Here is a 17708-nt window from a genome sequence, read left to right on the forward strand (position 1 = left end):
TAGAAATTATATTGGGTAAAATTGTAACATAATAAAGATCTGAGTTTTATTTAAAAGGCACAGAGAAATGCTGGATACCTCTTTTAATCATAGAAGGCAAGAGAAACTTAGTTTGGAGAGGAGCTCGACCTTTCGGGGGGCAGTATCATAACTTTCTGGAGGGATACCACGTTACTTTATTTGAAGGAATAGTATAAATGAAAGAGTGTAGGTGGATGTTCTGGTGCAACTTATAGAAGAGGTAAAGGTGACCCCAACGTGCACGCACTGCCTTGGTGACCAGGAAAGTGACCCTGTGGCCATGGGAAGCCAGCCCGAGGCTCAGCTCTCAGTGTCCCTGTCTCCCAGGGTGTGCTTGTAAGAGAGATACTTTGCCATGCCAGATTCGTGGGCCCCCGTTTGTGCAGGCTGGTGTCATGGTCCCCCAGTTCTTCGGATTTCATCTGCTCGTTCAGGTAGTGAGTCTCGGTGAAATCACACAAGTGGGTACCATTTGTCAGTGAACAGTTTGTGCCGTTCCAGTAGGGACTGACTCACACTGTTTTCCAAGTGTAACCCGTGTTCTGTTGCGTTCAGCCAGCTTGCTCAGTCGTCCTGGTTTAGTTTCTTGGTATCCTGAAGAGTCTGGGATTCAGCCACCTCGTTGGTTCCGCAGCTTCATCAGTTTCTCAGCATATTCTCTCTCCTCATGACACTGCTGAAGAACATATTAGGCAGTGTCCTTCACAGCCGCACCATCGGGGTCAAAGCAGCAAGACACGGCCAGGTAGACGGAGGAGGCGTAGAGCTCCAGGTGGGTCTGGTGGTTGATGGGGGCCTCCGAGTCCTGGTGGTCGCTCCGGCACACCTGCGAGGGGGCCTCGGTCATGGTGGCAGGTGGCCGAGGAGGCGCCTCCGGGGTGCCGTGGGGAGGTGCTGCAGCGACGGTTCGACCCAAGCTCTGTCGAGCCCTGTTGAGGCAGGATTCCGCTGTGGCTCTCCGTGAAGAATGTCTGGCTGGGGGCATGTGGACAGAGTACTTCAGGGAACTTGGCACGTGTGTTCTCGGTTCCCACTAGACTTCAGGCTCCGCCTGTGAGGTTGGAAAGGATTGTGGCTAAAATGTTACATTAAAAGATGGGTTCGGTGAGTGAAGCATACAAGGCTTAGTAGCTGTGGAAAGCAAGCGTAGCCTGGTTTATATGGGGAAAAGTTTCCTGAGCTGTGCTGCAAAGAAAGCTAGGCTTTGGAATTGAATCTTATTGTGACAGTTACTGTGAGTCTTCAGGCAGGTTGGGTAACTTCTTTGAGCCTCAGATTCCTCAGTTATAAAAGTATGAAAGATGTTTACTTTCTAGGTTTGTTGTGAAAATTAAGTGAAATAAATATACTGAAAGTATCCACCATATAGTAGGTTCTTAATTTCTTTCTGTGTTACATCTTTCCTGTTAGACATTTTCATGACTGGATAAGGAAAGTACTGTGACTAATGGTTTATCTCGTATCCAAATTTCTTACCTCCTCAAGCAATCTGGAATCTTCTATTCAGTACATTGATCTGATCTTCCCTTTTGAGAAAATGTAAATGGGAGATGTTTGAAATCTTCTTGCTAATTTGAAGACTACGTCCTTTCCCCGACATGTTGAGAACACATAGATAAACCCATCAACTTGCCCTAGTAATTAACTGTTCTTACTGTAACAGGCTGGATCCTTCCATAGCCCACACACAGCATTTTCACCATTTTTATTCCATCCCTAGTTCATTCTCTAGTATCATTTTAACACGGTTTCTGCACACATGTGTCTGCATAAGTGATGCACAATCCTTTATACTTTACACTAGGAACTGTAAATGTTTATGGGTGTAGAGTTTATATTAGAATTTACCTTTAGAAGATCAAAATGAACAATCTTTAATTGTTTTAATTTCCCCACCTCTATCTGTAAATGTTTATGGGTGTAGAGTTTATATTAGAATTTACCTTTAGAAGATCAAAATGAACAATCTTTAATTGTTTTAATTTCCCCACCTCTATCTCTTAAAAAGATTTAAAGTAAAACCTTATTTTGTGAAATTTTCTACACTTACAAAGGTGGGGAATGGTATCATGAATCCCCAAGTACTAATCTCCCAGCTTTAACAATTTTCAACCCATGAGCAATCTTATTTCATCTATACCTGTGGATTATTTTGGAACAATTCACATGACATCATTTCATTCATAAATATTTTAGTATTTATGAAAGATAAGGACTTTTAAATTTTAGAGTCTGTATCATCTATATTCCACGCAGTGTCTGATTATAATGCTATTATCTTTGAACTACAGTTTAATGAAAACGTTTAAGGCAGGGTTATTTTGCTCTTCTTTCCTGACTTATTTGGCTGCTTAATTAAAATATGTCTCTAGTGTTAACAAATATTCTCTAAAAGTTTTCAACTGCAAGTGATTATTTAATCAGTACCTTGTTAACAAAACACATTCCTCAGTTTACTTTCTTTTTAAGCGCATGAATACATTCTTACTAGAAAAAATTAAACAGTACAGAAGTACATACTATATCTTCTTTTTAAAGCATAAATGAAATCTGAGTATATTTACTGTAATGCAACTTGCTATCCTTGGTTCACACCACCACAGTCCTTTCCATTCTTGCCCGCCTCTAATCTGTTTTCCACACCGCAGCCAAAGTGATCTTTTTAAAATGTAAATCAGATAGTCAGTTCCTTGCTAAAAAGCTATCTAATGACTTCCCTTCGCTCTTAGAATAAAACCCAGATTTCTTACTGTAGCCTGCAAGGCCCAGTGTGATCTATATTGCCTGAATCCTCTATCCTTCTTAACATGCTGGGAGCCTCCTTTTGATTCCTTAAAGTTGAGCTTGGTCCTACCCAAGCCCTTTGAGCTTATTTTCTGCTCCTTGCCTGGTCATGTTCTGGCATGCTGGAGGCTTCTTGTCATTCAGGACTGCTCTCCCGCCTTTTATGCTTTAACTCAAACATCTTCTCAGGGAGGACTTATTTGACTATATTAAGTACTCCTCTTCCTTCCCTCTGGCAGAAATGATCTTGTTTATCCATCTTTTTCTCCACTGCATCCCTACTGCTGGATTAGTCAGTGCATAGACATTTGGTCTGTTTTTTAATGTGTGTGGCGTCCTGTGGATCTGTAAGAATGTCAATTGTATTCATTTTTAGATTTTGTTTTTCTTTTTGCTCCACTAAGTTTGGTTCCTTAATTTTCTTATTTGGTGTTAGTTTCTTATGGATTGATTTTATGATTATCTTTGTTTTTCAGAATTGCTCATTGCTAATCTTTGAATTCTGATTGTGGGCGAAGGCTGATTGCCTGTCTGGAGGCTGAGAAATCCCCAGGGCCCCTTCCTTTTCCTTGTGTCAGAGTTTGGATCCCTCAGAGAACTGCAGCCACCTCCATGGTACATTTCCCCGGAGAGGGTCTTTGGATATGATTTTGCCCACCAATCTAATCCTGTCCTTTTTATGTTTTGAGAATTTTTCCCAAATTTCTGTTTTTTAGGTGGCCCTCTTCTTCTTAAAAAAAAATTTTTTTTTCCAGAAAGGTTATGCATTTATCTTTTTAAGTGAATTCTGTCATTTCTAGAATTTGAGCATGTTGGGAGGTAGGCTCATGTGCTTAGGTGACTGTCTTACTCTAGTCCCCATGAACTACTTTCTTCAAAAAAATTTTTTTTTAATGTAAGGGGTAGTTTTTATCACCCAGTCTTCTCATTGAAAGGATTTAAATTTAAAAATTTTGTTTTTGGAAAATCTTAAAAATATACCAAAGTAGAGAAAATAGTATCATTTACCACTGTGTACCGTCTGTCACCCAGCTTCAAAAATTACCAACACTGGGTCGCTCCTATTTCATCTATATCTTTATCCTCCTCTCCAAGATTATTTTGAAGTCAGTCCCATTCTTCACAGTACGTATTCTGTAAATACTTCAGTATGTGGCAGAGACTCCAATGTAATGCTGGAAAACGGCCTCTCTCTTCAGAGTCCATGATTACCTGCAGTCTAGGGAGTTCTCATAAAGCTAAAGCCTGCTGGATTCTCCTCGTTGCTTTTTTGGGAGAGACTGCCTTATTCATTACTGTTATGGCCACGGTCTTACATATAGATTTCAGTAACATTTTTTAAATGAAACATTAATTTCCATAATCTTCGTTATGAGAAGTAGGTTATATTTTTGGATATAGTATGGAATATGGAAAGAGGTGACCCTCACATTATGAATATAATCAGTTTCTAAATCTATATTGCGTAGTGAATTTTCACAGGGCAGGAGCCTATATCTTCATTTTAAGTGGGAAAAATAACAATACTTTCCCAGCCTGCTGAAATCCCCCAACTGATTTCTCCAAATTTTACCCACATGCTCTTAAATAGGTTAGATATTTTCACATTGTTCCCCTAAACAAATAGGGCTGTGCAGGACCCTGAGTTTTTTTTTTTTTTAATTAATTTTATTGAAATATAGTTGACTTAAAATGTGTTAAATTCTGCTGTACAGCACAGTGATTCAGTTATACATACATATATATATATATATATATACACACATACATTCTTTTTCATATTCTTTTAGGGTTTATCACAGGATATTGAATATAGTTCCCTGTGCTATACAGTAGGACCTTTTTATTTATCCATTCTATATATAACAGTTTGCACCTGCTAATCCCAAACTCCCAATCCATTCTTCCCCCCCACCCCCTTTTCCCCACTGACAACCACAAGTCTGTTTTCTGTGTCTGTGACTCTGTTTCTGCTTTGTAGATAAGTTCATTTGTGTCATATTTTAGATTGCACATATAAGTGATATCATATGGTATTTGTCTTTTTCTGACTGACTTCACTTAGTATGATAATCTCTGGGTCCATCCATGTTGCTGCAAATGGCATTATCTCATTCATTTTTATGGCAGAGTAGTAGTCCATTGTATATATGTACCACATCTTTATCCATTCATCTTTTGATGGACATTCAGTAGATTGTTTCCATGTCTTGCCTGTTGTGAATAGTGCTGCTGTGAACAAAGGGGTGCATTTTATCTCTAAATTATAGTTTTAGGGCTCCAAATTTTTGAGACCACCAAGTTAAAGTTTCCTCCTTCCCCTCTCCCTTTTTCCCTTCCTCTGTTGTACAGAGGGCACCAACAGGCAGCCAAGGTAATAAAACACTGTACAGAAACTGCAGACCAGGAATAGGAAAAGCAAGCTGCTTTGTTTAGTAGGGTAAATAGTAAGGTAAAGTGCATTTCATTTGGCTTTTTGCTCTATTCGATGAAATCAGGAATTCACTAGCTTTTGATGACTGAAATAGCAGGCAGTTGCTCAAATAGTTGCTCTGGGTGTCTTCCTGGACTCCTGCTCTTTCTTCACTTGACCTCTGCATCCAGACAGTTGACATAAGTCACAGGTAGTCGTCTTTTTCTTTCTCTTATTTTTCTAAGCAATGTATTCTTCTCTATTTCCACTGCTACTACTCCACGGTCAGGTCAGCGTCATGTTGCCTGGGTTATTGTAACAGGGAGTTTACTGGTTTCCCTCTTCCCTTCTGGCTGTTTACTGGAATCCTCTAGCAGTGAAAGTGACCCACTCAGAGTGATGAAGTCATGCTGGAGAGGACAGCTGGCTGACATCCTGGACTGTGAGTTCTCTGACAGCCTCGTTAATCTTGAGCTCTGGGCTTCTAAGTATGATGTTCTTTGTGTGTGGAGTGCTCGTTTCTCTCTTCAGCCTTTTCCCACAGGTCCATCCTCCCCATTTGTTGGTCAGCTTTCGGGGGGACCTCGGGGAGACTGTATCCCCCACCTCACCCCCAGCACTGTCCCGTAGAACTTTCTGTGATGGTGGCAAATATTCTGTATCTTCCTTGCTGTCCCACACACTAGCCACTAGCTGTCCAGCATTTACACTGTGACTAGTGAGACTGAGAAGTTGAATTTTGAATTTAATTTTAACTACAGGTGTTAGGCGCCTTCACTTGTGCCCTCACAGCACCCTGTGTGTATTCCTCCCATCCAAACACTTACTGTAGTGTATGTTTTCCCAACATTTTGTTACTAAACATTTTGCAAAGTTGAAACAGTTTTTTTTTTTTTTAAAGAAGATGTTGGGGGTAGGAGTTTATTAATTTATTTTTGCTGTATTGGGTCTTCTCTGTGCGAGGGCTTTCTCTAGTTGTGGCAGGCGGGGACCACTCTTCATCGCAGTGCACGGGCCTCTCACTATCGCGGCCTCTCTTGTTGCGGAGCACAGGCTCCAGACACGCAGGCTCAGTAGTTGTGGCTCACGGGCCTAGTTGCTCTGCGGCATGTGGAATCTTCCCAGACCAGGGCTCGAACCCATGTCCCTTGCATTAGCAGGCAGATTCTCAACCACTGCACCACCAGGGAAGCCCTGAAACAGTTTTATACTGTCCAGTCCTATACCCGTCACCTAAACTCTACCATTAATGTAATTAGTATACTTGGTTTTTGTTTTCTTTTGGCTGCGTCGTGCAGCATGCGGGATCTTAGTTCCCTGACCAGGGATTGAACCTGTGCCCCCTGCATTGGGAGCGCAGATAGTCTTAACCACCAGACCGCCAGGGAAGTCCAGTATGCTTGTTTTTAACACATATCTATCTGGGCATTTCTCTATCCATCCATTCATTAATCCTTTTTTAAAAAATGTTTTTCAAAATAACATCAATACACAGGTCCCTAAATACTTTAACATGCATATCATCAGTAGTTTTTTGGGGGGATTAAAATTTATATACAATAAAATGTCCACTTTGTCCAAGTATAAATCTGCTGGGCTTTGATAACTGCGTGTGCCTGTGTAACCCTGGCCTCCACCACGGCTTGAGCACTCGGCGCCCTGGAGAGCCCCTCTAGCTCCTGCCCGTGCATCCCCCCGCCTTCCTGAGGGGTGACTTCGGATTTTTTTTTTCCTGCAGTGTCCCTTTAGCACACTGAAACATGTAGCATCATGTTCCCTGTAAAAGAGAAATGCTTTGGCTGCTTAGTGTCCATACGCACCTTCTACACACGTTTGAACTTCCGAACAACAAAAATACTCTATTTCCTACCTAACAAGGTACAGCTCTTCTTATAAGCGAAGAAATTGTCACCTGTACCCTGGTTGGGAAGATACATTTCCACAGTCATTGTGTCTGTTACTGGCTATTACTAATTACTGCTCTTAGTCCATCACTGTCCTGTTCAGTATTCAGTTATATAAAAACGAAATTGTAAAGTTAATTCCAACAGCATATTATAAAATAAAAATGGGAATTAGAGAAAATATGGTTAGTATAGTTGATTCTCCTTATTCATGGTAGTTATTTTCCATATGTCTTTATGAACGTTGAATTAGCAAATATTGAACCATTGTACCTGGGAGGAAATTCAGGGTTAGGATCCTGCAAGGCCTCAGGTCACTACATGTTTGTCAGCAGATCAAAACATAACCTTGTTTTGTGTGTGTTTCTGTTTAAAAATATCTTATTTAATATATATTATTGATTGACTAACATTGAACTCATGGCCAGCAGCATTATCATTCATGTCTGAATGAAGCTTACCTAACAAACGTATTTTCTTTTATTTAATCAAAAAAATTTTTTTTAGTTTTTTGCCCGCTCTGCGTGGCTCGCAGGATCTTAGTTCCCCAACCAGGGGTCGAACTCATGCCCCCTCAATGGAAGCACGAAGTCCTAACCACTGGACCTCTGGGGAATTCCCCAAACGTATTTTCTTTGAAAGGCACAGTACAGTCTCTTGCCCTTAGTAACACTAGGCAGCACTATGCTTGGGGGCCATTTTAAACAGTGATATAACCAAAAAAAAAAAAAAAACCCACAAGAATAAAAAACATGACACTAAATACACTGTAGAAAGGACACTTGCTTATAACATGAGAGCTCACACAGGAAGAAAAAGCATCACCTTGTTTGACTTCAGCTCAGAACGTGCACTTTGAGTGACTCAAGTGTGTCACCATTCTGCACATTCACATGTCCTCAAATGACTGCCAAGGCGCCCTGAATATTAATTTGGGGATTACAGATGAATTGGAGGGGGTTACAAATGAATTTTCAGGAGTGGGCAAATTCTGAGATACAGAATCTGTGAATTGTGAGGATTGACTGTATATACAAATAAACGTGTATAAATAAGCAAAGAGAAAATGTGCAAAGCTACTACAGTCCTGAGTCTGTAATTAGTCATGAGGTCAGAGTTGATATATATGGCATCCTTTGTCAACTTCCTGTTCCATACTTCTCATGCCTTTGGCTGGAACCTCAGCTACTCTGGCTTCTTTACCTGATGGTGTAACCCAAACCTTTGTTCCTGAAGGGTCTGAGTGCTTAACTGTTCTGTTTTTGGTTGCTGTAGTTTTTAATTAACCTTTAGTATTGGGCATGGAAGTACTAACACCCTAGAGAATCCCCTGGGTTCCAGATGTAGCCCTCTTTGCCACTCTTGTGTAGCAGCAAACGCCATTTTTCCTTGATAAGCAACTACTTGCAGCTGGACAGCTAGCTGATGCTTTATCTCAGTTTCGTGCTGCATTAGGTTTGTATCTTGGAGCCAAAACACTCAGTGGCCCCCTTAGTGAATTCTAATTTATAGTTCTTTTTTTTTGGATAACATTTAAAATAAATATTATTTACTGTTTAAATAAAATATTTAAAAATATATACAGGATTCTGGGTGAACTAGATTAATAAAATAAATGCACAACATTCAAATGTGTGTGTATCCAACATAAGAGAATTTTCCATGTAACTTAAGTTACAACTGTAAGTACCAGGAAAAATTCAAGATAATTTTTTTTTTTTTTTTTTTTTTTTGCGGTATGCAGGCCTCTTACTGTTGTGGCCTCTCCCGTTGCGGAGCACAGGCTCCGGATGCGCAGGCCCAGCAGCCATGGCTCATGGGCCCAGCTGCTCCGCGGCATGTGGGATCTTCCCGGACCGGGGCATGAACCCCTGTCCGCTGCATCGCCAGGCAGACTTTCAACCACTGCGCCACCAGGGAAGCCCTCAAGATAATTTTGACAGAACACTTTTCTCAGTGTATTATAGTCATCCCTAGGTTTTTGTGGGTTCTATGCTTTTTGTCAAAACTACTCAACTTTGCCATTGTAGCATGAAAGCAGCCTTAGGCAGTGTGTAATGAAGTGGGCACACATCAATTAATGAGACCAGATACAGTGTTATATTCCACTCTTCTTGTTCTAACACCTTTAGAATCCATTCCCACATGTGTTCCATGGGTTTCTGCTAGTTTATCAGCAAAGTCTTGCAGTTCTTTTGGTGTGTAAACTATTTTCCTTAGGTCATAGTGTATATACCTGCTAGCGACATCTGGAATGGTTAGGGTGGGTCTGAGTGAGCATCCCCTTTCATGGCATCTGCCCTAAGTAGTTGTCCTAGGAATTGTAAGCAGTGGAAGGCTAGGTTTCTCTGATAGTGGAAGGCAAGCTGCTTCTACTGGTAAAGGAGGCTCAGAGGACTGGGAGGTTTAAGTTAGTCAGTTTCATCCAGGTACAACCAGATGTCTCCATTCTAAGTTTGAGGATCCCATTCTTTACTAATACATGTCCTGAATTTCACCGGAGAAACTTGGCGAGACTCTGAATTCAACTATTGTTTTAATTCAACAGCCCTCAAAATTAAATTTTGTGCCTGATTTTCAGCTAAATCAGCTCTGTGGCTACAAAAAAAAAATAAAAAAAGAGAGAGATGGTTTCAAGGCTGCCATGGAATCTCTCAGACTGAGTGGAGCTAGGAGTTAGCCCGGAGCTTGTTGTTTCCTCTCTGTAAGCACTCTGCTGTGCTCAAAGGAACCCACCCCACGTCGCAGTCCTTATTTTCATCATTACTGCCATGATGGTTAAGTGCAGCAGCCACTTGGCTTTCCAAGGCATGTGCCTCAGTTAGTACTCATTTTCTGTCAACCACAAATGATATCTTCATTAATTGATTCTACTACCTGCTACAGATTACTAACTTCTTGTTTCTCATTGACAGGGAACTCAGCCCTGCACTCAAGCTCAAGGGCATGACCAAACCAATCCTTAAATCCCATTTTTGTGGCTTTGTCTCTTAGAACCACTCCTAGTACCATTTGTGTATAAAAGTCTGGGTCCCTGCAGGAGACAGAAACCACAGGTGATTTTAAAGGGGGAAGTTTAATATAAAGAATTGTTATGATAGGAGGGTGACCATAATGATGTAGAGAGAACTCTACAGGACAGTCTAGGACTGAGAGACACTCCCCAAGGAAGGGCCAACTTGGAGGAGGACCCTCTCCTCAAGGCTGGGGTTCAGACCTCATCGGAGACAGTATAGTTGCAGGCTAAGGTTGCTGGTAGGAAAGTGCGCTGAGTTGCCGGGGATAGAGCTGGTCCACAGTAGCTGGGGAAGAAACCACCTTCTCAGGTGTAGGTGAGCCCCAGCTGGCGGGCTTGGGTGTGGTGGGGGAGTTAGGGTGCTGCTGTGGGTGTGAAGCCTGGAGTACATGGCATCCTGCTTGGGAGGGGGTGTGTGACCAAGGCTCCAGGTGGCTGAGGGACTGGATGCCTGGGTGTACGACTAGGCCAGGGCACCACTGGATGTACTCCCCCCCTGCACACCACGCAGCAGGAGCCAGAAGAAAGTAAAGGCAGCAGTGGGGACCAGGAGGTGTCCTTCCTGCAGTGCCCCTTCAGCACCCTTTACTGACAAAGCCTAACACTGTGCTCAGTGTATAGAAGAATGCTTACCTTACACACTCCGGTCCATCATTACAGTCAAGAACTGAAGGATGAATTCAGAGCCGAGAGGTGGCACGTTGGTTGAAAATTGGCCTGGTCAGTCAGATCGTATTATTCTACTCACGATTCCTCGCCAGCTCCCGATTTCGCTAAGAGTGAAGCCAAAGCTGTACCTAGTTGGACCCTCTACTACTTTGACCTCATCTTATTTGTTATCTCCCTTGTTGGCTCTGTGGTAGCCATCCTGACCTCCCTGCTGTTTCCACGACATACCTGGCATGCTCCTGACCCAGGGCCCTTGCACTAGCTGGCCCTTCTCCTTGGCAAGCTCTTATTCTAGTAGATATCTGCCTGGTGAGTCCTCACTTTCTTCAAGTAGGTCTTTGCTCACATGTCAACTTCTCAATGAGGCCCTTGACCACCGTATTTAATACTGAAAGCCCCACCACTCCTGACCCCTCTCACGCAGCTCTTCTTTTTACCTACCTTACTTTGTAATTCACTCCTTTCTTATGTCTGTCTCCTCCTACTATAATGTCAGGTGCCATGAGTGATAGAGGTTTTTGTTTTGCTCACTTATCCCAAATATCTAGAACAGTGCCTGGTGCCCTGCAGATGCTCAGTAAGTTCTTGATTATTGTAGTGGACTCTAATATTCGTTGAAGTGAGATTCTAGTTTAACAAAGCAATTCTCATTTTGTTGCTGAACAACAAATTATAAATATTTTTGCTAGTTACTGCGTTAGGCAGTTTTCCTTGCATTTTGTAGACTGGGTACATTCTTTTGACTAACTAGGTCGATATGGGTATATTTTTGGGTGGCTTCTACTCTGTAAAATGAAGCCCTGTTTGTACTTTATTGTTACTTTCTCTAGGTCGCTTTTCAGCTTCTGTGACTTTTCTCATCTAAGTAAATGAAGGAGGCAAACAGCTATTTTTTTTAACATTTTATTCTTTAGAATTAAGTCTTGGTTCGTGGAAAGTTAATTTATTATTATTTTTATTTGTTTTTAGGTGCTGAATGTGGAGTAAATGCAGATGTTGAGAAACATCTTGAATTGGGCAAGAAACTTCTTGCAGCTGGACAGTTAGCTGATGCCTTATCTCAGTTTCATGCTGCAGTAGGTTTGTATCTCAGAACCAAAACACTCAGTGGCCATCTTAGTGAATTCTAATTTATAACCCTTTTTTGGGATAACATTTAAAATAAATATTATTTATTGTTTAAATAAAATATTTTAAAATATTTACAGGGTTCTGGGTGAAATAGATTAATAAAAGCACAATATTTGAATACATACGTATCTAACATAAGAAGATTTTCCCACGTAATTGAGACTTACAACTATTAAGTACTGAGAAAAATTCACGATAATTTTGACAGAACACTTTTCTCAATGTATTATAGTCATCCCTAGATATCCTCACAGGATTGGTTCCTGGGCCCCCTCGGAAGCTTAAACCTGTGGCTACTCGAGTCCCTTATATAAAATAGTGTAGTATTTGCATGTAACCTACACACATCCTCCCGTATACTTTAAATCATCTCTAGATTACTTATAATACATAATGTAGTGCAAATACTATGTAAATAGTTGTAAATGTAATGCAAATGCTATGTGAATAGTTAAGCAGCGAATTTTTTCCCGAATATTTTCTATCTGTGGTTGCGGAGCCTGTAGATACAGAGGGCCGACTGTATATATTTTTCTGCCTCCTTAAGCAGATTTCACTGAATACAGTTTTAATTTTCTTGATGATTTGAGATCATTAGTATAATAGTTACTTTGAGGCCCTTGGGGGATCCTGCAGTTCATCTCCTGTTCATTGTTGGTCAGACTCTCTCTACCCCTTAGGCTGTTGCTTTTTTTTATTGCTCACTTGTGTCTGTCTGTAGCATTAACTATCTTTGCAGTGTGTAATCTGTTGGGACTGTGAGAAACGAGATGACCAGAGTAAATAGGTTCTGAATGAGGTCTTAGAGGATTTTTTTATGAGTCACTACATAAAGTTTTTTGCTAAAGCTTTTTGATATCAATATTCCTCATTCCTTTTTTTTTTTTTTTTTTTTTTTTTGGTGGTATGCGGGCCTCTCACTGTTGTGGCCTCTCCCGTTGCGGAGCACAGGCTCCGGATGCACAGGCTCGGCGACCATAGCTCACGGGCCTAGCCGCTCCGTGGCAGGTGGGATCTTCCCAGACCAGGGCACGAACCCATGTCCCCTGCATCGGCAGGCAGACTCTCAACCACTGCGCCACCAGGGAAGCCCTCCTCATTCCTTTTTTATTTACTTATATATACTCACCATTATTTGGGATGGTTAAGAGTGACAAGTCAACCTGCAGAGTAATGAGTAGTGTATTTTTAATAAGATATAGTTCTGCTCACCAGAAGAATTATCCTATTGTTGTAACTTACTATATAAGCAGAAAGTAGTTAGGTTTTGGTTTGGTGATATTTTTCTTCATGCTTTTTCTTGAACTTAGATTTTTATTACTGATGTTACTAGCTCTCTGGAATAATAGGAAACCTAGATTTTAATCTTGGCTTTGCCACTTGATAATTCTGTGACATTGGTCAAGTTATGTAAGAAAGTGTAGGCTTAAAGAAGTGACCTGCATTTTCCCAGCAGTTTCACTCTGCCACCCAAAAAAGGACTTGCTGTGAAGATTAGATGAGAGAAATGTATATAAAGATTTCTTTGAAAATAGGGGACAGGCCTTTCTCACTTTCTGAGATGGCCCACACTCTGTCTGTGGAGTGTGTTTCTCTCTAAATAAATCACTTCTTACCTATCACTTTGTCTCTCACTGAATTCCTTCTGCCATGAGACATCAAGAACCTGAGCTTCATTAAGTCCTGAAACCAGGAAACCTCCTGACCAGGCCCACCTGTGAATGGCTGCAGGAAGAAAGAAATTAACAAGTCCCTCCGGAGCCTGAACAGAACCAGAACTTGACCCTCTCCTTTTTTAGTATAAAAGAAGCCTGAATTCTAACTCAGGGCAGATGGCTTTTGGACACTAGTTCACCATCTTCTTGGTCTGCTGGCTTTCCGAATAAAGTTGCTGTTCCTTGCCCCCTGCCAAAAAAAAAAAAAAAAAGAAAATAGGGGACAGTCACATGTGTAAGGTATATAGAAATACTGTATCTTCGAAAATTAAGACTTTTCTAAAAGCAAATTTACTGTGTTAATAGGGTTTTCTTAACTATGTGGAGCTTCTAAGAGGAAGGTTTTTCCATTTCAGTGACTAGCTCACCTTGGAAAGTTGTAGTTAATTGGCACAATTTGCAGTAGTTACTTTTCGCTAGAGACCATATACTGTGTGACCGGGTCATTCCTAAGTCCACACTTTCTCCGGTGATTTGAGTTGTCTTCAGTGCTGCAGCGCGGTAATTAACATTTTTTCAGTTATTGTCTTAGATAAAGCATGTCTTAAAAAATAAACTGATTCTTCCTCGCTACCATGAGAATATTTGCAGAAACATATACCTTCTACTTATTTTATACTTTATTATTTGCTTCTTTTTTTTTTTTTTTTTTTGTTTTGCGGTACGCGGGCCTCTCAGTGTTGTGGCCTCTCCCGTTGCGGAGCACAGGCTCCGGACGTGCAGGCTCAGTGGCCGTGGCTCACGGGCCCAGCCGCTCCGCGGCACGTGGGATCTTCGCGAACCGGGGCACGAACCCGCGTCCCCTGCATCGGCAGGCGGACTCTCAACCACTGCGCCACCAGGGAAGCCCTATTGTTTGCTTTCTTTAATCTCACAAATTAATAAGAACGTTAAGGGCTGTGGCATATTGTTAACGTCGTTTAAAATGACTGCCTGTTGTTTGTTAGCTTCACTGCCATGCAAGAATTCTAGAGATGGCTCTTCCCCCAAAATAACCAATAATATATTGTTATCTGCACTGAAAGACGTAAATTAGTAAAGCTAAAACGTGGTAATTTATTTGTGAAATCCAGTACAGGGGAAAAGTGAGACGCTGCTGGTGCCTTCAGAATGCAGATAGCCACGCCCTTTGGTTCATTGTAGTTTGGCAAGTAACGGTGGTTCTCAGATGGTACACTTACCATAATTTGAGGAAGACCTGTGTAGTGTGAGATACTCATCATTTTGGTTTATGTAAAACAACCGCAGAAAATAGAGTTTAAACTGTAGTTGATGGGAGTATACAGTAGGTAGCGATGGGGTGATGTGGTGTCATGGCCTGTTGAGCCTCTTATCAGAAAAGAACTGTAGATCTTCTGTTTCAGTGGTCTCATTTACCAAACATCCAATTTAGTATGGCCATGTTTACTGCTTCAGGTAGCCCAGTGAGTGAGTGAGAGCCTCTTGCTAACAGTGAATTAGTCCAGGTCTCCTAACTTCTAGACCAATAAGTTATGCAGTTACTCTAGTTACTGCAGTCGATCAAAGAGCTGTGCTACTGTAAAATGTACAGTAATTTTTTGTGGTAAAATGTCACCCATATTTTAGTACATTGCTTTAAACTGACTATAAAAAATTCATTAAATGTTTATACTTCCCAACTTCTGAATTTTGTAGTGTACTTTATCTCTTTAACTCCTCCTGTGATTAGAAATTGATGTTAGAGTTTGTAATAGAGTTTGGCTAGTGGCATTGGATGCATCAATGAGTCGTTTTTTATTATAATGTTATAGCTGACATTATTTATGGCTGTGACACCCTTTCCCCATTTTCATTTCTGAAAAATTACTTGGTTACATTTTGAATATTACTTAGGCATGGTATGTTTGATAATTACATTTTTACACAATAAAAGGTTTATGTATGAAAACTCAATAGCAACAGAAATAATTGTAGTACAGATCTATTGGTGATTTGGTTTGAAATTTCTTTGCATCTGGTATATAAATATTTTTTTTGGCAAGAATTTTAAGATTTGGAACTTACATACCCTTGATCTGTTGGAAACAGTGTGATTTCATGAAGAGTGTTGGTATCACTTCCTAAATAGTCTTCTGAAACAGACGCACCTATTTCACTATTATGATGTAGTCAGACACAGGTTTTGTTTAGAGATTTGATCATGAGAGAAAACCACAGTTCAGGTGTGAGGATGCCCTGCCTCTCATGTCTGCAGCATGGTCTTACGGGGATAGAGAGTCTAGGGTCTGAACTATTTCTTTGGTAGACCTTACAGAGTGTCTTAGGTGTATCTGGCACGAATGAATGTCTAAAGTGGTGGATTAGATGGTGGACATGAATGAAATGATAGGTTTCTCCAATTGCTTGGTAAGATAACCGGTATCACACTTAGCATAATCTGGCTAAGTCAAAAAAAAATCCATGGCTTCATTCATTTGGTACTTAAACATATCGTGGTGCTTTCTCATTGCATTTGAACTTCACTTGTGAAATGGGGATGGACATTACTATTCACATTTACAGAAAAGGACACAGAGTATTCTAGTGATCTTCAAAGGTCACATTCCAGTTCAGAAGATTGTGAACTTCTTAAGGATAAGTACTGTCTTATTATTGTTATTACTATTATTATTTTAGTCAGTAAAAGTTTGAATGAATGCAGGGGTAGAGTTGGGTTTGCTGGGAGCTAGAATGAAAAGTTTTCTGTACCTCTGGAAGGGTGGTGTTCACCCCGCTGCCACCATTTACAGAATCATTCGTAATTGGCTTTCTGATGTTTTTCTCCAGATAGTAGTTGTATTTTCTTTATTAGGGCTAATTTTCTCACATTTGAATTGTCTGATAGTTTTAGGATTACACCTTAAATTCATTTCTCATATTCAAATTTTGAATAAACTAGTATAACAATTTGACTGACATGTTTTCAAATGAAGTCTAGTGTTTGCAGATGTAGGCTTGCATATAATTTAAATAATGAACTGTATCATATTTGGATGGATAATAGGAAAAGTGATTCTTTTCAAGGTTATCAAATCTTGTATTGTGAGAAACTAAGCTTCAGTTTCTTAAACCAATTCTTGTTCAGTTGCTACTTCCTGCATAATGATATAGGAATGGACACTAGTTCTGGGAACTGATGGTATTTTAAGATGAAGAGCCAGGGAAGGCTATTTTGATATTTGCCATTCAAGTAACCTTATACCACTAAGCACATTGATTCTTGGTTCATAGGTTGAACCATTGACATCTGATTCCTTATTTTTATAGGTTCAGTGTTATAAATTGGGGTTCCAATCCCATTTCATATCTTAAAAATACCTAAAAACTGAATAGTAAAATAAGTGAAAGTGAGTGCCCCAGAAATACTTTATATAGCCATTTTTTATGTATGTATAATCAAATACTTGTTAAAAAGCGTTGTCATACTTAATCTTTGGAGGTTTTTCTACATAGACTGAAATGGTCAGGTTTTTTCCAAATAGAAGTCCATTGCAATTTTTGCTGAAGGTGCCTTCTTGATAAAATGCCCAAAGCCAGCAATAAGCATTCTTCTTTTCTTGAAAGAGGGTCATACTGTATTCAAAATAAGAAACACCTGTTTTTGAAAATGCCATTGCTCATTTCGTGGGGGAGATGATATGAGTGTCCTGGTGAGGCACGTCTCTTTGAGAGCCATGTCTGTGCTGACTTCTCTGGGTCCCTGGCTTATTCCTGGCAGGTCTCAGTGTTGAGTGGATGTGGGAGTGTCCCTTGTTGGAGTTATCCGGAATTTGTTTCCATTTCCTTTCATTTGATTACAAGGTGCTATAGAGACACGAAAAATCAATTCACTCGGAATGTATTTTTTTCTAGAGTGAGGTAAGCATATAAATAATTGATATCAGGAGGTAGTGATAAGTGTTAGGTGCTGTGGGAGATATATATTATAGAGTGTTATGGAAACCAAAGTAATGGAAGGTTTATTTTCACATGTGTAATCAAATAAGTCATTTGAGCTGTGCCTCAGAGATGGAGTAGGTTTTGGACGTATGAAGATGTGTGGTGTAAACTATAGG

The 17708-nt window shown here is 40.4% G+C and overlaps 1 protein-coding gene and 1 pseudogene across 2 annotated transcripts in view; one reads left to right on the forward strand and one right to left on the reverse strand.

The window, feature by feature from the left end:
* The window catches only part of DNAJC3 (DnaJ heat shock protein family (Hsp40) member C3), an 89872-nt gene that overhangs the window by 7945 nt on the left and 64219 nt on the right, over nt 1–17708 (forward strand). The window contains exon 2 of the mRNA XM_082602400.1: nt 11777–11887. Coding sequence (XP_082458526.1) covers nt 11777–11887 — 111 coding nt within the window. The remainder of the gene's footprint in view (nt 1–11776; nt 11888–17708) is intronic.
* On the reverse strand, nt 153–1262 carry LOC309792519 (ferritin heavy chain-like; annotated as a pseudogene). Its single transcript has one exon. The product of its transcript is annotated as a ferritin heavy chain-like (transcript).

This window comes from Mesoplodon mirus (assembly GCF_964341445.2).
Source record: "Mesoplodon mirus genome assembly, chromosome: 17".
In the NCBI taxonomy this organism is placed as follows: domain Eukaryota; kingdom Metazoa; phylum Chordata; class Mammalia; order Artiodactyla; family Ziphiidae; genus Mesoplodon; species Mesoplodon mirus.